The 27367-nt window shown below is 36.6% G+C and overlaps 1 protein-coding gene across 1 annotated transcript in view; it reads left to right on the forward strand.

Moving 5' to 3' along the window:
• The window catches only part of LOC139152782 (dopamine beta-hydroxylase-like), a 51985-nt gene that overhangs the window by 12490 nt on the left and 12128 nt on the right, over nucleotides 1–27367 (forward strand). The window contains exons 2-3 of the mRNA XM_070726114.1: nucleotides 23908–24054; nucleotides 26932–27105. Coding sequence (XP_070582215.1) covers nucleotides 23908–24054; nucleotides 26932–27105 — 321 coding nt within the window. The remainder of the gene's footprint in view (nucleotides 1–23907; nucleotides 24055–26931; nucleotides 27106–27367) is intronic.

The following is a 27367-nucleotide window of genomic DNA, read 5'->3' on the forward strand; positions in this document are numbered from 1 at the left end:
ATGGCTATCATAATCTACATCGTATAATTTAAATGTTGCAGCTATAATGATGAGGTGCATCTAGATATCGCGCAGAAATGCATTGTTTATAAGCAAGAAACTCGCGCAGGCGCAATTCCGACGACTTTTTCCCTTTAAAGTGGAATGGTACCCAGCGCTACATTCAAGCATAAGGACGACACTCATTGCACGGGATAGAGAGTCGCTGAATAATTCGTAGAAATCGATGGAACACAAAAACAGTACCAGCTACCACGTTATTTTGCCGACTTCGTCGTTCCAGTACATTCCGTATGATATCGATTTCAAGAAAGACCTGTTTTTCGGCAGTTTCAACTTGCAAGTATCAATGTCAGTAGTCTCGCTTGCAAGATGGTGTGTACTTTACTTTCATTTTACATTTTAAAATGATGTCACAGAATCTGTCGTTTGCAAAAGATGAAACCATCCTTTCTTGTAAAGTCTGTCACTAAATAGCGAAACTCTCCGAGGTATTGTCCCAAAATAGAACACCTCCCTTTAAAACATCCCAAAGTGTCCTCCCTCGTTGGGATATCGTCTGCAAGAAGCAGCTCTCCTAAAGAAATGTCACCCCAGTAATACCGTACTACAATATCGAATTCCCTTCGAGCATCAAGAAATTTCGTTACTCCTTTACACCATTTCAAATTATAAGCCGCGAGCAATGTGAAAATATGTTCCAAGATCGGTAAATTCAAAACTACCATGCGGTATGAGTTGACAATAAATATTAAAATTTGCCATTGAAGGCAATGTCGCAGTGTACATTAGAATGAACTTGGGGAGTAATTTTAATCTAAATTTGACTTTGATGACATGCAAGAATAGAATGGTGCTGGGAATATTATGTTAATCTCTTAATAAATAGTCCATTGGTTTAGATCTGGGCAAAAGACATGTCTCAAGGGTTAAAAGACAACATAGCTAGCCAAATATTTGAGATTTGTCTTTCCATATAGAAAAACTATCGACGTACAACCTAGGGGACCCTAATTTTAAAAATTGGGGTGAAATGCATGGGTCTGTTTAAGGAGAAAGTCAGCATTAAATTAGAATGATCAATGTCATAACATGAAGGCCATAAGACATTTCAAAGATATGGGTTTTATACGTATTTTGATAAGCAACACCGTTTCTACATTACAAACCAAGATGCGTTCCCTTTTCAAAGCTCTAAATCTCTGAGTGTTTATCAGTCTGCAGTTTGTATAAGACTACGATGACGTTTTGATATGATCATCAAAATATATGACATGAAGGTTAATGTTCCTCTATAAAATTTAACGTAGACAGACATATACAGGGCCAGCAAGGTTAGAGTCACATATATTCTGAGGTACACAATCATACTTCCACCTTCTGGCTGCTTAATCTTGTCGGGGCCTGTTTACGGATGTTGAAGATAGAGATTTGACATAACCTATTGAATGAAAGTCGTTATGCTGCATAGACTAGTACTCGAAACTTATGACATGGTTAATAGTCCCCACGGACACCGTCCGGGGGACTTGTAGGTTTGCTCATGTCCGTGCGTCCGTGTGTGCGTGCGTCCGTCCGTCCCGGTGGTGTCACTGTCGGGGACAATGGGTATCCATGCGTGTTCCTAAAATCACGGAGAAGGAAGTGTTTTTTTTATTCCCTATCACGGGTCCGTGAAATCGAGAAAAAGGGGTACTTTTCCAAAAACCTGGCCCAAGAAAGATTTGAAATATCCCAGGAAATACCTATCAGACACTCAAACTTCACCAAAAGTTTCATTATGCGTTTTCTATACTTTGATCTTGTTTAGAGCTGTGATTCGAAATCTGATGAATTTTATGAGTTTGACACTCCTGTTTCAAAGTTTACAGTTTCTTTCAGTCTCTGATATATTAATATATGTGAAAACAATATCATAATAAAGCATTGGCCTGACTCTAATATTATGTCTTTCTCTCCTGGATTTTGTAAGTAAGGGGTTGTTTTTTTGTCGTATTTTTTCCTTATTTCTCAAAATAAGGGGTCTTTTTTGTTGAAAAATCCAAGATTAGGGATATCTTGAAATTTTGTGGAACGAGCACCATCAAATTTTATGTACGTCGTCTGAGGAAGGCTTGTTGACACACAGACGGACGGACGGACGGACATGATGAAAACCGTTATCCCCCTCCATGGTCAGTCTTCCCCCGCGGGGACTGAATAGCAAGCGATGACATGTACGTCGTCTTTGTTAGCCATGGCATTCCATCATGTTTCTGAATACCACGTTTGCAGATTGTAAACAAAGTTATCGGGTCAGATGAAATGATCTTGGTTGAAGAGAAGCGATACATATAGCGAGCTTACCATAGACAAACAATGTTTCATGTATTGCAATGCGGCGTCTCTGTTCGGCGAGCCTATTCTTGAACAGTTGCCGATTACTTTCTCTGCCTCTAGCAATATCCAAGAACATTCATATCAAATTTTAATTTGGCTTATTTTTATCAATGCCCACAGCATTTCATGTTAAATTGGAGAAATAATTAGGTTTATCATTTGCTGAAATTCAGTGTGGAATAATCTTGAGCTAATCCCCTAATCTTATGACCCAAACTCTTGTAATTACGTACTATTTCTTCATTTTACAAACTGACACCGTATCCAAACACGTCTTTATTCACACTAATTTCGCATATAGTCTTATTGTTTTCTTGATATCGTACCACACTATCTTTAAGTATTTCCTTTCTCTAACAATATCGTAGCAATACTAGAAATTCTAAAATCTAACACATTCACTTCAGCTAATCTTAAAATTGCCAAAGCTAAAGTCGAGCTGCTTGTAATCTTTGTGATTGGGCGAAACCCAACAAGTGACGTATCTGAATGATGTGACGTAATGAATTACCCGTGCTCAGAAAGACGCAATAGTATGAAATCATGATCAGTCAATTGATACAATGTTTCTCTCCCAACACACAATGACAAAGAGTCTGGTATGTTGCATTCAAGATGTGATACGACTTGTAAGTGGGGATTTGACCGAGCGGTTCTGATCGCTGATGTCTTATAGGTTGCTAAGTACTGAGGTAGTGAGTTCGAATACGAAGGAGATTTTACTGAAATGTGTTAAAATTAGAATACCATACAATGAATAAAACGTCCAAGTAAACTGTAATATAAATCATTACCAGTTTGATTGAGACATTTCGCAAAGAATACTTAGATCATCTTACAGGATGCCTCTTAAAAATGGATGCACATTGCACGCTTTTTATTCATCCAAATATATTTAACATGAAGCAAGATGTCGAGATCTGACCAGAGGCTTATCTTTCGATGAAACCCATAAAATAAATTACCGAAGCAATATATGTTTGAAAAGAATAGTTACGTATAGTATCATATACTTCCGGGGGGGTCCGAACGGTCAGTCAAACCTCAAAAGATCTTGACATCAGCGACGTTGGATTTGTCTCACAAAGACAGCTTTAAATAGTGTGACAGCACGAAAACAAGTACATGAAAAAATTTAACGATTACGTTACATCTCGAATTCAAACTTATGACTAAGACTAGGGCAAATTAACTCAGATTGGGGGAAATTAACTGAAAGTTACAAAACAGTGCACAGATTACAGTACTTGGACGGCACAAAACTCCTAAATTACAGTCTCCAAGGTATTGAGTCCAGACAGACACTGATGAGTGAGAAAGTAAGTCCTTCTCTAGCTACAAGGTTGATGTAGGTCTGAACCGTGCAGGGTCATAGAGCAAAATCAAGCGTAAAAGTCTTGAGAAGTGAAAATCCCAAAGTCTGACTAATCTGATATACCGCTCCGTATTTATAGTGAAAATAAGCTCTCTAGAACTATCAAGAACTATAACTATCTGGACTTTCCACTGGTATGCCAATTACGGTTCTAAAAATACTTCACTTGTAGTAAACATGACCTTCCATGTATGTTCAAGACTATGCGGGACTAATTAAACTAGGCATGGGAAGGACCTACATAACAGCATGTAGGAAAATTTGACCGGGAATTAAGGTGAAAGTTGTTTGGGTCCGACCTTTGTACTATGTCAGTCAAAATAGGGTTAGACCCACCACAAATTGCAACAGAATTTTTTTCTTCAGAATGTATTTTAGAGAGGTACCCAGAACAACATATTAAAAGTTTACTCGAATCCACCTTGGGGAAATATGCCTAATTTGCATAAATCAAATATGGCGGCCAACCATTGGACAAAATAACATAATTGGCCATATATCACATGTTAAACAAGCTATTTCAGTGATTTCAACGTCTGACACTAGTAATTTGGCTCGGCGAATCATTTTGGAGGTAAAATGTTTCATATAGGCACTTCACTAATTTGCATAATTCCAATATGGCGGCCAACATTCCTACAAAATACATTTTTAGTCACATACCATGTATTAAACAAGCAATTTCAGTGATTCCAAAGTTAAAAGTATATTTCTATGGCATGAACAAACGATTTTCGAGATGCAATGATTTGCATTGGCACTTTGTTAATTTGCATAAATCCAAAATGGTGGCCGACATTCCTACAAAGGTCATTGTCGGTCATATACCACACATTAAACAAGCTATTTCAGTCATTTTAAAGTTTTAATATTTTTCTTGTACATGAAGAAACACTTTCAGTGGTTCAATTTTCACAAAGGCCCTTTGATAATTTGCATAAATTAAATACGGCTGCCATATTAATGCCCGTTTCTTAATAGCTTCTCATATAAATAAGGGTTTGATATAGGTTTTAGCACTAGGAATCTATCGAGAAGAAACTGTTGTCCTTGGACATTTATTTTTAAAATTTTGATTTTTCTATATATGATGACTGTTAATGATTGTTAGTCTTCTAAATAATATATTCTCTTTTGAATATAACATTGGGTTCATCTGTGTACGGCGTTTTTGTAATTTGTATGGGTGTTTATCACTGTACAGTGTCAAAAAATGTAATCTGTAATGTTTACTGTTAAAAAAGACGTGTTCAACATCTTAAGTTTTTAATTTAGATTGAACCCCTTTCTTATGGATGGGCGCATCTTTATAAGACCCCCCTTGATGATAGGCAAGAAGTCATTACATTTAACAGCAAAAATACAATAAACACAACAAAGCTAAAAAAACCAGAAAAACGACATGACCACGAAAAAAAATGCCATAATACGCACAAATTAAAACTTAGCACTATTGCAAACAATGTCAAATTCATAAAAACTTTAAGGACACGCAAACTCACAAAAACTGAATACTGCATGCTTTAGCAAAGTCTTATACTTAATCCAAACACAGAATCCAACCATTACACAATACAAACAAGTACACCAGGAGTCTTTTTTTCCAAGTGTCATTTTTTCCAGATGTACATGTTTGTATCGTGTAACAGTTGGATTCTGTTGGGCTGATGAGTTGTTTGAATTAATGATAAACCTTCGCTAAGCATGCAGTTTTCAATTTTTGTGAGTTTGCGTGTTGATCAAGTTTTTAAGAGTCTGACATTGTTTGGCAACAGCGCTAAGTTTTAATTTGTCTGTATTGTGTCATTTGTTTTTTTTTGATCACACTTTTTTTTGTTTCTCCATTTTTATTATCTTTGTTGTGTTTATTTTTATTGTATTTTTGCTGTTATATGTGATGAATTATTGCCTATCATCTTCGGGGATGTACAAAGATGCACTCGTCCATAAGAAGGGGGCTCAGTCTAAATTAAAAACTAAGGATTTTGCACACGACTTTTCTAAAACAGTAAACATTAAAGATTACATGTTTTGACACTGTAGACTATACAACATCTATAAAAATCACAAATAATGCCGTACACAGATGAATCTAATGTTTTATTCAGAGAGAGCGATTATTATTAGATGACAAACAATCATTAACGGTTGTCATATATAGAAAAATCACAAAATAATTAAAATTGCATGACTCTCTTACATCTCAATAGTAAAAGCTCATCAACATATACGTATTTTAATCCGTTCGGATGTCAGATAATTTTGTAGTTTTACCAAATTCACTTTAACACTCTTTTCAAAATACAATATATTAATGGAGCATGTTAACAAATTCAGGTATCACAGACACCTAGTAAAATAAACTTTTATTCTTTAATGGATCGTTATTGTAAGTAAATTTACAGTTTATTTTCCACATTTTAAAAATAATTGTTTAAGGACATAAGATGGAGCTGCACGTTGCCAACACATTTTTTTCAAAGGAACATTTCTTGTCTAAGATGACAAGGAAACCCATAGAAACTACTTTGTAAAATGTAATACTTCACTTGAAACAAGAGTACATGTAGAAAAAAAACGGCAATTTTATTTTTCATTATCTATCCTCATTCTAATATGGCATGGGTTGAAAGACTGACATTCAAAAAAGTGCTTAAAATCATGATTAGCAAAATAAAAATGCCTCTTATTCAAAATGTAAAAAATTTATGGCAAAACAAAATAGTTGTTTTGTTATATAGCATTTAAAGAACATAAAGTGAAAATTTCAGAAAGTTTGACCCAGCCAGACTGGAGTTAAATGCTTTGGAAATCTTGAAATTGGGATAAAAGGGAAGCAGGAAATCGGGTGAATACATTTGTATACATTAACACTTCTACATCATGCAACGTACGACTGCTTGCCAAGCTAGAAGGTAGACCTGACCAATTTTTAATCTTGGGTTAACAAATTAATCAAAATTTGATGAATATTTGCAATTTTCGTTTTGAGCACAATACGCTTTGTTGGGTGCAGTACCTTCTTAACAGTTTTTTTCATGATACTCCTATTGCTAAAAACTCTACCAGAACCCTATTTATATTAGAAGCTATTAGGGTATTAATTTGGTAGCCATATTTAATTTGTGAATGTTATCAAAGTGTCTTTTAAAAACATTGAACCGCTAAAGGTGATACTTTATACTCAAGAAATATATTTAAACTTAAAAAAACGGCTGATTGTTTAATACGTGATATATGACAGAAAATGTCTTTTGTAGGTATATTGGCCGCCCTATTGGATTCATGCAAATTAACAAAGTGCAAACGCAAATCATTGCAAGCCAAAAATCGTTTTTACATGCAAACACAATACACTTTTAACTTTGAAATCATAGAAACAGCTTGTTTAACCCTTTGACTGCTGTAATTTTTACATCAAAATTTTAATGCAATATTTTTACCAATTTCTGTGAATTTTTCTGTACGTTTTTTTCATAATTTTGGACCAAATGGATATCATTTTTCATCAGGTACAGTTTTTATCAAAATTTTGGCAAATAGCAGAAAAATGACTGTAGTACATTTTATAAAGTTGACAAAAGTAGGCGCTCAAAGGGTTAATACGTGGTATGTGACAGAAAATGTCCTTTGTAGGTATGTTGGCCACCCTATTTGATTTATGCAAATTAGGGAGTACCTATGCAAATCATTGAATCTTGAAAATCTTTTGTCTATGCCAAAGAAACACACTTTTAATTTTGAAATCACAGAAATTGCTTGTTTAACCCTTTGACTGCTGTACTTTTTTTACCAAAATTTTATGCAATATTTTACCAATTTCTGTTAACTTGTCTGTACGTTTTTTTCATAATTTTGGACCAAATGGATATCATTTTTCATCAGCAACAGTTTTTTATCAAAATGTTAGCAAAATAGCTGATAAAATGACTGTGGTACATTTTATAAAGTTAACAAAAATAGACCGGCACTCAAAGGGTTAATACGTGGTATATGACAGAAAATGTCCTTTGTAGGTATGTTGATCACCATATTGGATTTATGCAAATTAACGAAGTACCTATGGAAATCATTGCATCTCAAAAATCCTTTGTCAATGCCAAACAAATATACTTTTAACTTTTAAATCACTGAAATAGCTGGTTTAATACGTGGTATATGACCGAAAATATCTTTTGTAGGAATGCTGGCCGCCATATTGGAATTATGCAAATTAGTGAAGTGCCTTTATGAAACATTATACCTCCAAAATGATTCCCTGAGCCAAATAACTAGTGTCAGACTTTGAAATCACTGAAATAGCTTGTTTAACATGTGATATATGGCCAATTATGTTATTTTGTCGGATAGTTGGCCGCCATATTTGATTTATGCAAATTAGGCATATTTCCCCAAGGTGGATTCGAGTAAACTTTTAATATGTTGTTCTGGGTACCTCTCTAAAATGCATTCTGAAGAAAAAAATTCTGTTGCAATTTGTGGTGGGTTAGGTGCCAAAATCTCGTAGATTGACTGGACTATACACTTAGGGAATATCCTTTGTGACCTACTAGTTTCCCCACTGTGCATATGAAACTCCACGTTACCTCACTGCCCTTCCCTACAACGAGATGTCTCTTCATTCCTTTGAATGCCACTATTCCATGTTGTTGACTGACCCGTTTCCTACACTTTGTCTGTAAACAGTCAGATCTACTACATAATGCTTGCAAGGATTCTTTTCCAAATTGTCTGATGAAGAAAATAAATTTCCTCTCCTGCACCTTTAGTGCTGCCGAAGACATTTTCCTGAACTTCTTGCTGGCTTTTCTGACAGATGTGACTCTCAATGAGGTTTTGTAAGGAATTGCTTCGGTAATGATCGATCTAGAATTGATCGGCCCTGAATTGTGAATTAATTTAATAGCAATAAGTCTTCTTTATGACTCTGGGTCATTTTTTCATTTATTTTTAGCAATAAGTGTTGGCCTGCAAACATCCTACGATCGATGTTTTGATGTGTTTTATTCAAATCAGTCCTTTTATCATGGTTGTTTTAATGTGTAGTAATTGAATCTAACATCCTATGATCGATGTTTGTTTGTCTTAGTCAAGTCAAGCATCGATGAATAAGAAGTACAAGAAGTTTTGATTTTCCATGTGGGAGACATGGGAAGCTTGGGAGAATGAACGTCCGAATCATTTATTGAAGTTGTAGCAAATTGAGATGATTTCTTTTCGAAAAATATCGCCATTTACAATATTTTTCCAAATGCATAATTTTTAATGACAACCGAAGAGTTCTGTAAGAGCATCAATCTCATCAAGTCGCGACACAAATGTTCTTCAGTAACATTAAATCATAAAATATGTTCTGTATGTATGTATGTATGTATGTATGTATGTATGTATGTATGTATGTATGTATGTATGTATGTATGTACACACACACACACATACACAAACGTTGTGGTAAATCTTCTGATGTATCGGATACACGGTTTCAACAACGTAAATTACTTTTTTTGCGTAGTTGTCGGTCAAAGTGAAGACTGAAGACTATAAATGTCACGTTAACTCCGAAAAGTGAGGCAACGAATCGGTGCATAATCCCCTTATTACAGAAAACTCGAGCCACGTGGGTCATGACATTTCTTTCGTTCTTTCAACACTCCCACTGGACGCTAATAATTTACGATGTTGTCGATGCTGCATTGATTAAACCATCCCGAAAAGAATTTTACATTAGTAGTGGGTTAGCCTATATATCTTTAAAGTGTCTCTCTTCAATTATTTAACCTACGGCTTGTCCAGCCTAAATCACATTTCAGTGTAACCTCTTGCACTTCGTCGACCTCCTGTTGCTTTGCGGTCCATGTCCAATTACAGTCAAATCAGATTTCTTGCTCACCTAAGACTTCCAATCACTCAAACTGTTGCCAAAGCAAATCGTCCAACGCATACGTTGACGCCACATCCTCTACCCCGACTTCTGCACTATTTGTGTATCCTGAGTTCACCCAAGTTTGCTGGCCAAGGGTATGTTTTCGAGACTATGCTACGCAGACCTAACCAAGCCGTACGGTACGGACGATGAGGCTCGCCAAGCAACCAAGTAATTTTCTTCGTTACTCTCATGATTCGGTTAATCGAAGACTGATCCACGCAATGTAAATTTACAAAGGATGTATCTCATTGAATAGACCAGAAAAATATCACTGATCAGTGTTGTAAAGAAATGGCTGTACACTCTTGGACTGTAGTTAATTCAAACGGGGTATATGTTTCAATCGGTTACTTCACAAACAGCTTCCTCAAACAATTTCCCAACCTCTGTGCTATTTGCTCGTATTCTGCACCAAATATATGATAGTTTATTCTGTATTGGCCTTTACAACGACTGTTCTCATTAATCAAGAGAAATTATTTTTGGAATATTTGGCTAAATCTCAGCATTAAGGTTTGCTTGGCACTCAGACACTGAGATGCAGGACATTTCATGTCATGAGTCTGAAGAAACAATTGCCTTCACCTCCTTCACGTGCTGTCATTTTGTAAGCGTTTCGAATCGAACCTAGATTCCTTGCTGAAAACTGAAGTACTTATCACATGAGAGTGTCACATACACTTAATATTTTGAGTACATTAAATGTAAATGTAAAATTGCCTTGCCAAGTATAGTCTGACTTACACCTTGACTAAACAGAGTGAGAAAACCGTGAACTCAACATCCCAAACGGCAACAACTAGAGCCCAAACAACACAAGCTGGAAAAACTAGAGATGTACGGTTTCAACTACCAGAACTGGAACAACTAGACAACGACTAGAGCAACAAGCAGAGTAGCCTAGGTAACCATGAGAGATTTCAATTTGTTCGGAGAATTTAGAAAGTTGTTATAACAATTAGCGGATCGGTGGGTGCTTCAGAGTGCATGTCGGAAATGTGTAGATTAAGTATCCACATAAGACATTTGTGTCTCTAAAATGGTACATCGAAGGAGTTTTATCTTCCGTAGGGCAGAATGATCCACTGTGTCACTTAGTTTGTGATTGTGCAGTTGTAAGGTAGTTCACACTATTCATTTTATGCCACCACTCATTGTTTAGTGATTGAAGACATTACTTCCATACGCTAGAAGTATTTTGTATTTCTCCAAGACAACGCAATGATGTTGTTAGATTTGACTCGACACTGCATTTCTCCTGAAGGCAAAGTTCCCATCGCGTTTCTTTTGTCACTACAAGAGAAAACTGACTTCAAGTTCACCGCAATTGTCACTCTCTGGGATATCTTCAAATGCATTAATGTTATTGTGTTTAAAGCTTGTTACTTTTATCTTGTATACGTACTCGCTGAGCTGTGTGTACATTATTCATGTTCCCTGAAGACTAGCCCACTAGTTCCTTGGCTTTCCTTCGGCTTAAGCAGTGGTAACTAGCTGACCAAGCAACTAATGATCTACACAACAGTCTGCCAAAGTATATCGCTTCAATTTTCGCGATCACCTCACCATCATCGCGACAGGCTGGTGAAGTGTTTTCCTTTAATTCACTCCGTTTTGTTATTTATACGCACACAGACTTAGGCAAATCTATGTCACCAGTAAAATACTTAGATTTAAATGATCTGATTCCAAATGTTGTTAACGTTTGTTGGTCGGGAGTGCTATCCAACATACAATGAAAGATTATTCACAATATGGACCTGATCTAGTCAAGTATAGCAGACTGTTTCGATTCGATCGATTCATTGTAAAGGTCAGGTAACTTAGTTTAGGTCCGTTTTACAGCACTTTTACGTCTATGTACTGGTCAAGTACATTGTAAAGTGACCAAATGTGATGTAAACGAACCAAGTCTACAGTATATTCCTCAAAAAAAACCACACACATTAACTTGTAGGAGAGCAGTTCACACATCAGCTTCTGATAAACAAAGCAACTGTAAAAAGGCTTGATCTTTGAGCTAGATAGCATCTGACATTACTCAAGATGAGTGGCAAAGGCTATGCCTTCTGTTAGTTTTGACAAAGGATATGCCGACGGGCAGTTTTGGTAAAGGCTATGTCGACTGGTAGTTTTGGCAAAGGCTATGCAGACTGATACTTTTGATAAAGGCTACGCCGACGGGCAGTTTTGGTAAAGGCTATGCCGACTGGTAGTTCTTGGTAAAGGCTACGCCGATATGGCAAAGGCTACGCCGACAGGTAGTTTTGGGAAAGGGTACGCCGACCGTTAGTTTTATCAAAGGCTATTTATTTATGTTTTAAAAATCTGAATAATTAGAGATCACAGAAATACGTACAAGAAAAGAGAAAATACAGAGAAACATTCCTTCTGATATAGTCTTTCAAGACTAGTACTTTGTCTGATATCTATAGGCAAGGCATTCCAGAATTTAGACCCTCGGAAGTGAAACCTACCTTGACCAGCCTTTGAAATACATCTTGGTACATTACAGTCCTTGCGATACGCCGATCGTGTATTATGAACACGATTGGAACTAATTTGGGATAATTGGATAATGAAGTAATGTCCGTTTAATCTGCAAATGTAATCTCATCAGCTTTTCTTTTTAAGTTACAATCTTGTTTTTATGAGTAATTTGTAATATTGCAACATTCAGCTATAGGGCACCTAATTATACTTTTGAGAAATTTGAAAAATATGAAGATCCAATTATACCAAATTAGTTCCAATCGTGTTTGTGGTCATGATCGTTGCAGTTGAGAATAAATAAGCTGGATATATATTGTGGACAATTCCATTCATGCATTTAAACATTAAAATTGCCGTAAAGTGAAGAATATTTATACGCTGTCTTATTGACATAATATTGAGAGGTAAAAATAAATCTTGTGACCGAAAGTCAAGGGGAAGTTCACTAAAGTATACGTAATGCTCGTTTCTGGAGAATGAAAACTTTATCAATGTTTTATTCTGTTGCATTACCACATACTGTGCAGCAATAGTCAAGAATGCTCTGGAACAGTCCAAAATATAATACTATGCGATACTCATAGTTCGGGATAAGACCTATAGGCATACTTAATTTCGTACACAAAGTTTCGATATGAACGGCTCAAGACACAGTTTCATCAAGGGTCACACCCAAAAGTTTTCCAGGTTGAACTTTGGGAATCAATGTGTCAATAATATGTAACGATAAGTGGTTATCAGTCTCATTCTTGAGACTCAACCGGTAAGGGGTTGTTATGAAAAGACAGTTTGTTTTACTAATATTTATACGCATACGATTCGCTGTCATCCAATTCGAGATCGGATGAATATCACTACTTATGGCCTCATTGACCTAGTCAATACATTTACCCCTTGTAAGCAGTGTTTGATCGTCGGCACACATATGTAAGGACAGGTATGTAAGGGTGCCGGAAATCGACAAGTGCGGGGCCAAAGTGAGGGCTAGCACACTGAAAGTGCGAGCGAATGTGAGGGCTTGAAGTGAGTGCTCTCACAATCGAAGTGAGAGCGTATTTGAGGGTTGAGACTTGCGAAAAACAGTACTAAATTCACCTTGATCGAATGACGACTTGTGATCAAAGTCACTTCTAAAAGCGCGATACGATCTCCAATGAAGTGTAAACGGCGCAGCTCTGTGTATAAGCATGCATGGAGTTACAGCATCGATCGAAGGTTCACGATATGAGCGAACGGCTATTAAAGTACATGACGTCCCTGACGGAAAAAATTGTCAAACACCGTAAAATTTGAATGAGGCATTTTGTAATCTTTACATCGTTGAGTTTCTTTAAGAATATAATGTCTGGCTGATTTTAAAAATCGGCGACTGACTGATCGGGCAGGGATCGCACATTCAAAGTGCTTGTCAAAATGAAATCGAACGCTATATGTGCGACAGGCAGAAATATTAAAACATCAGTCATCGCCATGATTAGGTTATACACTGTCAGGACTGAAAAACACTTTCTTGTAAAGCTTTTAAACTTGAGACAATCCCATCGGGCGATTATCGTTATTGAAATTAATGCCATGACAATGACACACGACTGATCACGTCGTTCAAAATCTCAAGTTTGACATATCAACGATTTCGGGACTAGACGATAGAATGAACTGCGGTTGTCCCATGGGAAGCCGCGTCTGTGTAACCGCCGATATTCACCGGCGTTTGGGGGGACTGTAATATCGATACTACACTATACCAGAATATATTGCTTGGTGCAATGGCATGCCTGGTCTGTTAAATCGACGATCGGCGATTGGGGATTCTAATATCGATATTAGACGATACTTGAATGACTTGCCCTGTGCCTCGGCACGCCAGATCTGTGAAATCTCCGATATTTATTCTATATTTTTCGGCGATGTGGGTACCCTAATATCGATATTAGACGATACAAGAATGACTTGCCCTGTGCCTCGGCACGCCGGATCTGTGAAATCTCCGATATTTACCCGATATTTATCGGCGATTTGGGGACTCTAATATTGTCGGGAATGGAAATCCGACAGAAATAATGCAAAACAGATAGTATACTTTCTGTTTATTATCCAGGGTTCTGTACACATACTAATGACGATTTCACAGCGTCAGTTTATCTATTAGTTTATTTGTTAGTTAAATGAAGCCACAATATGCAAATCTGACCTTTCCGTTGTTTTTTATTTTATGTCAACTTTGACATTTAACTTTGGTCATAGACCCTCGAGAAAAACTGTGATCTTCATCGTTACCAGAACATTCACCATGACTGGTATCAAAAAACCCTCAAAATTCTCTGTGTCATTACTCGGAACGTGCCATGCAAGAGCAAAGTGTACATATTCAGAACGTCAGTTTGATCGTTAATGAGATTCAGTATTGTTGTCGGGGACCGCTTGGCAAATAAACTTAATATATTCCAAGATAGATCGCACAAAAAACACAGCAGTTGCCTGTCCCGTTATTCTCGAGGGTCTATGCTTTGGTGTATATATAAAAGTAGAACCACGGAATAAAATGTGTGTGTTGTAGCAGAATTACAGAACACATCGTGTCTGCTTGTCTTTCCATCAGTCACACCAAGACGAATTTCCCTTCGCCACAAATATCGATACTAAACGATACTAGTATGACTTGCGCTGTGCCTTACAGTTCTGGCCAAACCCGACTTCCAAGGACTGACTCTAGCTTCGATACTAGACGATACTGGATTCTGTCAAATCGCAATCAAATATCCGAATGTATCAGAGATTTCACCACCTCACACTTCTTGCCAAACCCGACTTCCAAGGATTGTCTCTAGCTTCGATACTAGAGAATACTAGATTTTGTCAAATCGCAAGTAAATATCTGATATATATATCGGAGATTTCACCACCTCACAGTTCTGGCCAAACCCGACTTCTAAGAAATGACTCTAGCTTCGATACTAGATTCTGTCAAATCGCGGGTAAATATCCGATATATATCGGAGATTTCACCACCTTACAGTTCTCGTCAAACCCGACTTTCAAGGACTGACTCGAATGCAAAGAATGTGAGAGAGGCTCCCCACCTAACTATCCAAAATGTTTTTGTGTCGAGTTTGTGTTTGATTCGTTTCGAAAATGCATGTGTTCCTACATTCTTATCCGATTTTTGTGTTATTGAAATGTTTGTTTCGCTTCAGATATTTGTAGGGAAGTTTAGATTGGTGTGTACGGTAACGTTTTGTTTGTGTGGGGAAAGCTTATGGCGAGACGCAGCCGGACCTATGGTGTTACAAAGTTGATAGAGTGGCCCTTTGACGCTTGCGTTTCGAAACCCGAGTGATGTGGTTTCTCATTAGTCGCTGGCTTATGGGGCAAACACTGCAAACCTAACTACAACTAATTAACAGAAAACTAACCTTTGGACTAAAGTCCCCAAGACCCAAGTCTTATTTATTGTTGACAGTACAACCGGCTTAATTTTGAAAGTCAGAAAATTTTCAACGGTGAGTTTTAGTTACACGTTCAGTATTTTATGCGTGCGCCCCTTCGGAAGCAAAAACTTTCGACTTTTATACAAGCTGAGAGAGAGAGAGAGAGAAGAGAGAGAGAGAGAGAGAGAGGAGAGAGAGAGAGAGAGAGAGAGAGAGAGAGAGAGTTTGTGAAAGTTACGTATTTTACTGGGAAATAGTAGCCACTGCGTTCAGTTGAAATATGTTTCAACACCACTATCGACTAAGTCTTTTATTAAGTTGTTGTACCGTTGTTGTACCGTATTCCTCCGATTCTAAAACCCCGCCCGATTATAACGCCTCCCCCCCCCCGGATTATTTTATCGATTCGTAATTGGCTGTTAGTTCGTTTATAACGCCCCCAAGGGGGTACACCCAAATTCTGACTGGAAAAATACAGCCATTGCCATTGTCATGTAATGAGACAAGGATATCCAAGACACCTATGTTGCTTATCAAAGTCACAAACAAGTGCCACAGTGAAGTATCAAACCTCAAAACAAGCACACTATTATTTGGTGTTGGAACATTTCAATCGGGAACGGTACTATCGTTCCTGGCGATAAAATTCCACTTGGATTTCGCTATGTAAATGAACATTATGAGTTGGGTTTTGAGCGTCTCGATCTAGTACAATACCGTCTTTTCGTAACTGTCATTTTGCTACTGTCAAAATAAGCAGATTTTTGAACATCTTGATCAAGTACGAATCGAATATTTCAATGCCATTTGGCTACCATAACATGAACATTACGATAGTCGAGTTTTTGAACGTGTCGATCAAGTACGATTCGCTCATTTCACGTGGTGAAAAAATCGTTCCTTTCCACGGGTATCGCGAATGCGCTCGACGGAACTGAAGACATCATGATTTCCGAGGAGATTCCGGTACTCGATGACGACTTATCAAATGAAGCCGTAGGACTCGTGTTTGATGACAAGGGGGAAGATGACGATATAGACTTCGACGGGTTTGACTTCGATGAAGAGGGCAATTGTATCGACAAACGCGACATCCGAAGTTTCTTCCGCGCATGAACTGAAAATTCTTTGAATTTCTTTCGTTCATGTTTTATCAATTTTGCACATAGTTTTTCTCATGTAATAAATGTATTTATTGTTTGAACGGCATTTCTTGCTTGTGTGTGTCCGTTTCCTGAACTAGTCCCGGCAATGAGTAGGCGATAGTGTAAAACGTAAATGCACAAAATTTCTTTGGCATCCTACATGCCTGTCACAGAGTTAATGTTTATTTCAAGGCATGATCTTACTTTTAGTCCAGTCAAAATAGGGTTGGAACCACCACAAATTGCAACAGAATTTTTTTCTTCAGAATGCATTTTAGTGAGGTACCCAGAACAACATATTAAAAGTTTACTCGAATCCACCTTGGGGAAATATGTCTAATTTGCATAAATCAAATATGGCTGCCAGCAATCCCACAAAATAGCATAATTGGCCATATATCACATATTAAACAAGCTATTTCAGTGATTTCAAAGTCTGACACTAGTTATTTGCCTCAGGGAATCATTTTGGAGGTATTAAGATTCATATAGGCACTTCATTAATTTGCATAATTCAAATATGGCGGCCAACATTCCTACAAAAGACATTGTCGGTCATATACCACGCATTAAACAAGCTATTTCAGTGATTTTTATGTTAAGAGTGTATTTCTTAGGCATGGACAAATGATTTTCGAGATGCAATTATTTGCATAGGTAATTTGTAATTTGCATAAATCCAATATGGTGGCCAACATTCCTACAAAGGACATTGTCGGTCATATACCACGCATTAAACAAGCTATTTCAGTGATTTTAAACTTTTACTATATTTCTTGGGTATGAAGTAACATTTTTAGTGATTCAATTTTTACAAAGAACCTTTGATAATTTGCATAAATTAAATATGGCTGCCATATTAATGCCCCATGGCTTAATAGCTTCTAATATAAATAAGGGTTTGGTATAGTGTTTAGCACTAGGAAACTATTAAGAAGAAACTGTTAAGTCCTTCGACATTCATTTTAAGCTCATATTTGGTATTGATATAAATACCAAAGAGAGCTTATATGGTGAGTCTATGGCGTCTGTATGTATGTCTGTATGTATGTCTGTATGTATGTATGTATGTATGTATGTATGTATGTATGTATGTATGTATGTATGTATGTATGTATGTATGTAGGAATGTATGTGCGGATGTATGTCCGTCACACGCAAAGGCTCCCATACCGCCAAAGCTACCATCTCAGTATTTTGGTGTACAGGTAGATGCAGGGGTTGAGATGTGACGTTGTTTCATTGTCAAAAATATGCAAATGAGGTAAGAAAAAGGGGAAATCCTGCAAATTTGCAGGAGTGGTGGCAATAACTGAAACAGCGCACACATCTGAGTAAGAGGTTTTTGACCTTTAACCTATTTGTATGCAGGGTACCTATTATGTGCGGGAGTGGTGGCAGTAACTGAAACAGCTTATTATTCATTTCCTGTGATTGTTTATGAACTGTGACATATTAACAGACCTGCTCAAACCATGGATGTCTTTTTTGTACATCCATGGTTGAAACATTCTCTTCTATGCATGTTGCTAAAGTTGACCTCCAGTACCTAAAGTTTCAGACGTTATTTACTTTTGTCATTCTTGTTTTTCTGGTTTAAATATTTCTTGTTGTTTTTCGGGTTGTGCAGAAATCATTGTCATAACATCAACGTAGAATTTTCCTGCACTGAACAGATAGCAACAACACTTATTGTTGATCATTGGTATGTACCAATTCTGATCAAATTTGAGCGACACTGTATAATTGCGGTATTTTTAAAATTTTAATTTTTCTATATATGACGACTGTTAATGATTGTTAGTCTTCTGAATAATATATTCTCTTTCTGAATATAACATTGGATTCATCTGTGTACGGCATTTTCGTAATTTGTATGGGTGTTTAACTCTGTACAGTGTCAAAACATGTAATCTGTAATGTATACTGTTAAAAAAGACGTGTTCAAAATCTTTAGTTTTTAATTTAGACTGAACCCCCTTCTTACGGATGGGTGCATCCTTATAAGATCCCCTAGATGACAGGCAAGAAGTCATCACACATAACAGCCAAAATACAATAAACACAACAAAGCAAAAAAACAGAAAAAATGATATGACCAAAATAAAAAATGCCATAATACACACACATTGAAACTTAGCACTATTGCAAACAATGTCAGATTCATAAAAACTTTATGAACACACAGACTCAAAAAAATCGGAAAACTGCATGCTTTAGCAAAGGCTTACAATTGATCCAAAAACAGAATCCAACTATTACACAATACAAACAAGTACACTGATCTTGAGTCATTTTTCCAAGTGTCATTTTCCAGATGTACATGCTTGTATCGTGTAACAGTTGGATTCTGTTGGGCTGATGAGCTGTTTGAATTAATTTTCAATTTTCAAATTTTTGTGAGTTTATGTGTTGATCAAGTTTTTAAGAGTCTGACATTTTTTGCATCAGAATTTTATTGCAAAACAAAATAGTTGTTTTGTTATATAACCTTTAAAACACAATGTGAAAATTTCAGAAAATTTGACCCAGCCAGACTAGATTTATATTCTTTGCAAATCTTGAAATTCGCATAAAAGGGAAGCAGAAAATCGGGTGGTTTGCATAAATTTGCATAAATTACCCCTTCTATATCATGCAACTTACGACTGCTTGCCAAGCTAAAAGGTGAGCCTAACCAATTTTTAATCTTGGGTTAACAAATTAATCAAATTGGACGAATATTTGGAAAAAAATTATTTTGAGCAAAATACGCTGCATTGGGTGAAGTGCCCTCTTAACAGTTTTTTCTTGATATTCCGGTTGCTAAAATCTCTACAAAATCTTATTTATATGAGAAGCTATTTGGTCATTAATTTGGCAGCCATATTTAATTTCTGAAACTTAGCAAAGTGTCTTTTAAAAACATTGAACCGCAAAAGGTGTTTCTTCATGCTCAAGAAATATATTTAAACTTCAAAATGTCTGAAATAGATTGTTCAATACATGATATATGACAGAAAATGACTTTTGTAGGTATATTGGCCGCCATATTGGATTTATGCAAATTAACGAGTGCCAAGGCAAATCATTGCACCTTAAAAATCATTTGTCCATGCCAAGGAAATATACTTTTTACTTTGAAATCACAGAAATAGCTTGTTTAACCCTTTGACTGCTGTAATTATTTACACAAAAATTTTAATGCAATATTTTACCAATTTCTGTGAATTTTTCTGTACGTTTTTTCATAATTTTTGACCAAATGGATATCATTTTACAGCAGCTACATTTTTTTATCAAAATTTAAAAAGCAGAAAAATTGACTGTGATACATTTTATAGTTGACAATAATAGACTTTGGCGCCCAAAGGGTTAATACGTGGTATATGACAGAAAATGTCTTTTGTATGTATGTTGGCAACCCTATTGGATTTATGCAAATTAACGAAATACCTAAGTATGCAAATCATTACATCTCGAAAATTGTTTGTCCATGCCAAAGAAATATACTGTAAACTTTGAAATCACAGAAATGGCTTGTTTAACCCTTTGACTGCTGTAATTTTTACGCAAAAAATTTTATACAATATTTTACCAATTTCTGCGAACTTTTCTGTACGTTTTTTCATAATTTTTCACCAAATGGATATAATTTTTCATCAGCTACATTTTTTTATCAAAATTTTGGCAAAAGGTAGAAAAAATGACCGTAGTTTATTTATAAAGTTGACAAAACTAGACCTTAGCACCCAGAGGTATGGGGCCTCCATATTGGATTTATGCAAATTAACAAATTGCCTATGCAAATCATTGCATCTCGAAAAACGTTTGTCCATGCCTAAGAAATATACTTTTAACTTTAAAATTACTGAAAGAGCTAGTTTAATATGTGGTATATGACCGAAAATGTCTTTTTGTAGGAATGTTGGCCGCCATATTGGAATTATGCAAATTAATGAAGTGCCTATATGAAACTTAATACGTCCAAAATGATTCTCTGAGCCAAATAACTAGTGTCAGACTTTGAAATCACTGAAATAGCTTGTTTAATATGTGATATATGGCCAATTATGCTATTTTGTGGGATTGCTGGCAGCCATATTTGATTTATGCAAATTAGACATATTTCCCCAAGGTGGATTCGAGTAAACTTTTAATATGTTGTTCTGGGTACCTCACTAAAATGCATTCTGAAGAAAAAAATTCTGTTGCAATTTGTGGTGGGTTAGGTGCCAAAATCTCGTAGATTGACTGGACTATTTATCTGGTGAACAAGCCACTGTAAAATTTCTTCAAAAAAGTTTCCTCTTTCTTCGAAAATTCTCCGGCAAAAACTCCGCATACGACGCATGTCGGATAAACAGTATCAGAGTTCACGTGACCAGGTCGTGAACTGGTTTGACTGAAGTCACATTTATCAGTTGCGCTATAGTCGTACAATGGTACCAGAAGAAGTATCGCTCCCTTGAGTTGCATGTATTAATAATAAAAAGGATAACTGTGATATTTGAAATGCAATGACTAAAAAACACGAAAAGGTTAACGAAAAAGACGGAAGTGATGTAATGGGTCATGATCTGTACGCATGTTATTGTGTACCCGTTCCGCGCTCAGCCGTTCAACTGTTCACAGAGCTATGCCGCGCCGCGACTGTGTTCTGGAGATAGTAAGTTTTCATTCAACGTTGAAAACGACTTTGACTCTCATTTTTCGAATGCCTGAGCCCAAATTTGATCGGTTCAAGGCACCCCTCACTTCAAGCCCTCACATTCGCTCGCACTTCGATTGTGAGAGCCCTCACTTCAAGCCCTCACATTTGCTCGCACTTCGATTGTGAGAGCCCTCACTTCAAGCCCTCACATTTGCTCGCACTTCGATTGTGACAGCCCTCACTTCAAGCCCTCACATTCGCTCGCACTTCGATTGTGAGAGCCCTCACTTCAAGCCCTCACATTCGCTCGCACTTTGATTGTGCTGGCCCTCACTTTGGCCCCGCACTTGTCGATTTCTGGCACCCTTACATACCTCGTAAGGACGAGGAGTCGACAAATAACGAAAGATCAGTAATAGAAAGCATAAATAATAAAGGTCCCAAAGTCGAACCTTGTGCGACTCCTGCAGTTACATGACGTTTAGCTGAAATACTACCCATATGTTCAACAATTTGATAACGATTTGACAGATAAGATACTAAACCAGTTCATTACTCCATCTGATAATCCATATACTGGTAACTTTGTTAACAAAATATCATAATCAATAAGGTCAAACGCCTTTGACAGATCAAGCAGAAGTACACTGTTCAAATACCGTTCTCTACATTGTGAATATTTCATCTGTCAAACGGATTAAAGCTGTTTGCTAGAAGGCTGTGCCTTCTTGTAGTTTTTGCAAAGGCTATGCCGGCTGGTAGTTATGGCAAAGGTTATGCTGACTTGTAGTTTTGGCAAAGGCTTTGTCGACTCGTAGTTTTGGTAAAGACTATGCCTTCTGGTAGTTATAGCAAAGACTATGCCGACTGGTAGTTTTGGCAAAGGCTATGCCAACTTGGAGTTTAACGACAGTGGCAAAGACTATGCCGACGGGTAGTTTAATGGGAGTAACCTTTGCAATGAAGTGACTGACTTCTGTTCTTTTTATTAAAGGCAGCAGGGATACATTTTACCGGAATGTACCACTTTTGTTTGATCTCTATCATGGATGGTTGAACTTTGCTCTGGAAAAGATTACAAACTTCTGTCCAGGGGAGCTGAAAGCAAGATTCGAGCATTACAATCATCCACATAAGGATATCGTTTAATAAGGAGCAGAAGTCAATCTTTGCTGTTTCAAAATGGTAATGAAGGCTTGAGACTCCCAGGTTTTCTTGTCTCATAGTATCATTTATCACTGGAATAAATCGTTGGATCTGGTTTGGTCGGATCTGAAAGCGTACATTTGAGCTCGGTTGATTGCAAGCAAACGGCTGGAATACATCACCCTATTGTGTTGTCTTCGATAGGTTTCTGGGAAAACCGAGCGATTTGCGTTTACCGAATTTTGATAATACTACTGAAGTTGATGAGTTCGCTTCAGGGACAAACCTCCGCTTGAACTATTTATCCAATGATGTACAACCGATCGAGAAGACAGCTCTCTCGAAATTCTTCATCTGTCAGGGAATGTTGTGATGTAGGTCATGCTAAATTCTTAGAAATACAATTAAGTTGCTGTTCCATAAATCAAGTCGTATGACAGCTGATTTCGCCTTCATTCAATCATTTATTTATTGTATTGTATTTATTTCTCCTTTAGGTTGGCTATTCATTTTTTGTTTATGATCGATGTCAAAGTCAAGTACAGTTGTTCTGGTAATAACCTTGATACCATGCCTAGAAATTATTTTATAGACTGTTTTCACGCCCTAAATTCAAGACTATGTTTCCATGGAAGTTTATTCAAATAAACGTAGGACAGTGGTTAGGGTACCGGTGTCATCAGAGGATGGTGAGTTCGAGACCCGCAAAGTCGACCGGAGAAGCGGACTCACTGTCGGAGGATGGCGAGTTCCAGACTCTAACATGGTGTTGTGCCCTTGAGCCAAGCACTTTACTACTCATTGTTCAATTGGATATTGAGTTATGGGTAGCTTATCCTGTAAGTTTAACGTTCGCCTGTTGGATGATGGATCGAATAAAAACCTATTCATACATTTTACTTTGCTATGGGAATTGAAACTTTCTTCACGTAATCGATTTGTTGCATGTCCCTTCTCCTGGTTAAGGAAAATCTCTTTGAGGATGAAATACATCATCTGACAAAACGAATTACACGTGATAAATTGTACAGCACGACATTGTTGTGTCAAATGTTTATTTTTTTTTTATTTGAGGGCCATGGTTTGTCATTTGTACCAGTATCGACGTCACTAATAGGTCACTAATAAAGGGTGATCAGTTTTGTTTAATCAACCCGGGGAACTATGATTTGCGCCACTGATACTTCAGCGTTTCAGATTTTAGATCGCTACGCATTCGTGCACGGCTTATCCGTTGACCCCATAGACGTGACGCTCGCAAGAAACAGACCGAGTGTCTGTAATTGGTCGCATACGTAGCAAAGGACGCAACTCCAACAAAGTTCTCGCAACTGATGACAGCCGATTATTAATGAATTTTGACAACTCTGATTTCCTTGCAGGATACATGGACGGACGATACTGGAATAGTTCACATTGATGGACGTCAAAATGTAAGAGTAACTGGATATTCACACGACTCAACCACGGAAATCATCTCTTTAAAAAGAAAATTCGACAATTGTGACCCCGAAGATTACGTAATAGAGGTCAGCCTTGATATTATGGCTACTTTTTGTTTCGTACCTATTGTTGACCCATGTTTCTTACTTTCATTTTTGAACAGTTTACCAGGCAAATCTCTAATCATGCATTCCATCAAACCAGTATTGCTTCACACAAAAGTGATGTACGGATAATTGGTTATCAGTGCCGTTTTAGACAAAGAAATTCCAGTGTACTCCTCAATGAATATCTTAGGTTATTGGTAAATATGTTGTAGACTCTTCCCTTATAATGGCTTACCAACAGCGCATTTTTTCTCTAAAATAGTACTGATAATCAGTTATCGTACTCTTCTTTGTGTAAAAACAGTACTGGTTAAATGGAATGCATAATTAATTTGAGAATTGCAAAGAAACCAGTAGTAGTAAAAGGACTGGAAAGCGAAAAGCTAGTGCAACCTTTCTGTGATCCATAGGGACCTTATCTCGTAATGAAACATTCATGTACTACTGCATTAACTGTGATGGCGACAACCACTCAAGTGTGATTTAAAACATGGATTATTTACGCCAGACGAACAAATAAGTTGATAAATAATAATGAAACACTAAGTGACTTTCCAATCTCCTTATTATTTTCAAGATCTTGAGACATTCATCTTCAAAAGTGGCCATTCTATAGATGTTAACGTTGAGATTTATTTTCTTGTACACACTAATTAACAGCTAGTAACAGCAATAATACTCTTGATTTTTTCACTATATTTGCTTTTATGTGAACCATAATTTCTTGCACTATTCTCCGAAGCATGTCGAAAGACAAATTATTGAATTTGTCAACGCGGCCTGTACATGTGTAAAGTGTCTTATTATTGTTGACAACTTGAAGTTCTGGTCCCGACTCGAATTAAAATGTAAAACAATATAAGAGTGCATTTTACACGTATAGACGCTATGTTGACAAGCAAAATAGTAGTAGTAGAATAAGACCTTGCAATTGACATATAGAAAAAGATAAATAATGTCAGTCACCTGTAATCTAAATATGCCCGTATATGGTCAAAGGGGCGTTCCTTGGTATTCAAATTGCCCATTTGAGGGTGCTGTTTTTAAAAAGCGGCCATCCGCTTAAAATCTGTGATTGGTTAGATTTTCTCTTTCCATGGTAAATGTGGCAAAATCGGAACAGGTGACAGCATACCTTTAACATTACTGGCCCTTTAAAGATTGCATTCACATATACCTAGGTGGGAATGGGGGCTGGGGGGAATTCATGGATTTGAAGGGTTCGGTTTGTATTGTCTATAGGGATTGCATCCGTCAATATTTTTGGGTTTTTTATACACAGTTTTAGATTCCACAGTTTGATAGGTATTTCATTAAAATGAATGAATAATTTTGTCATATCTACCCATGGCTGTAATGTTTATAATAATTAACAAATTGTGGAATCATTTTATAGTTTATTTTCAAAAATTCGAACATAGTATGAATGCCTTTGAATTTTCACAAGAACGACAACAAGTAGACCTTGTAACAGGTGACCGAAGCTGCAACTGTTGATAATTTGTGTTTTCAATATTTCTATTCAATATATCAACCACAGATTTTGGACATCTCCTACAGCATGCTGAAACACAATACTCAACTTGTCAACAAAGCTTGTATATTTGCATACTATTTTTAATGATTGCATTAGAGTCCAGACTAAAAGTTGTTTGTCGATGATAAAAATGCACAGCACACATACACAAGCTGTGTTGGTAAGCTGAATACTGTTTTGTTAAACATGATAGTATGTGTGAAACAAAACATTAGAGTTGATACTGAGAGCAAAAATAATGAAAAAATATCAAAATTCTACATTTTTAGTATTGTCGTTATTTTTGTTTTTACTAGTTAAAATCCAAGTTCATTCTTGTCGATATTATTGTTTTCAAACCCGACCTTTTGCTAAATAGCAGTTAGAAGGCCACATTACTAAACTGTTTTAAAAGCTTAAGTCCTCTTTCAGCCAATCTTTCAGAGATCTGATGATATGTACATTAGAAACTTTTTGTGATCTAAGAAATGCAAGAAAATAGAAGAAGAAGAGATGCTTTGTTAATGTTTTCCTTCCAAGTAAAATCGAGTGTGCTTTTGGTAGAACCTCCCTTCCTTATTTTAGACTAGTATTGACCGTACTTTTTTAGCACCTTTAATATTAATACTTATGTTGACCGAATATTGGCGGATTTCAAGGCGATAGAAACGGGCAAAAGTAAGTTGCAGACCGATTGACGCTTTCCAATCAGAACGGAACACGTGTTTAATCAATTTTATCTCTATAGTTATTACGTTCTTGACATTTTATTTATTTATTTATTTATTTATTTATTTATTTATTTATTTATTTATTTATTATTACAATTCCTCACTGGCATACATAGATTACATAAAGAATACGCAACAGAGACATAAAAACAAAAGCAACTAGACTGCAAGAGAAAAACCCTTTGCACAACAGTAGACTAGAGTCAAAACTAAAACAGTAGCCAGACAAACAGGTGTGGAACACCTCTAACACTGTCCCACCATACATTAAAAAGGAAAAGAAAATGTTAAAGAACAACGACAAACAGAAAATTGACGTAATAAAAACATAGAAAATGTCAGATAAAATCTCACACAGGAGTAAAATTACGTTGGATGGCAACTGTGACAGAGACGTGTTGTTATCCATGTACAAGGGTCGGTGGAATTTTGTCGATTATCTGACAGAAATAGTGACTTTTTGTCGATATTTCCTTTACTGTTCGACAGAAATAGTGACTTATTAGGCTAGGTAGTCAAATAATTTTGTAAAAATTACCAAGTGATAATTACGTAAACAATGAGCAATAAAATGATAATGGCTTTTTATACTGAATTGTTTGTTGTCAGGATGGAACGGTGGATCTCATCTATGTCACCGCCGATGATAGATTTTCATCGCTAAACGGACTTAATGTTTCTGAATATAAAAATGGCTTACAGCGAGTCCAGCTTCTAAAAAGCCAGATGCCTGTACCGTCTTTTCCAGATGACGTCATGATCCTAGATGTACTTGCACCTTCAGTAAGTCTATTATTATTCAAGTAATTAGTGATTGAATTTACTTTTTTATGATACCAATAACAGGAACTGAGTATTACAGCTATCTTCATTTATCACATCTGGGTTGTGTAATTAAAGTGGCCTTATCTTTGTTCTGTTGGCCTAGAAATCAATTTTTAATCAAATGACGATGAAAGTATTCGTAAACTTGCAGCTATAGTAGTACTGTAATGTACTTAAAATGGTCTCGCGCAACGACGTTCAAGGTGACCTCGTTACAAAG

Source organism: Ptychodera flava, chromosome 16 (assembly GCF_041260155.1).
Source record: "Ptychodera flava strain L36383 chromosome 16, AS_Pfla_20210202, whole genome shotgun sequence".
NCBI lineage: Eukaryota > Metazoa > Hemichordata > Enteropneusta > Ptychoderidae > Ptychodera > Ptychodera flava.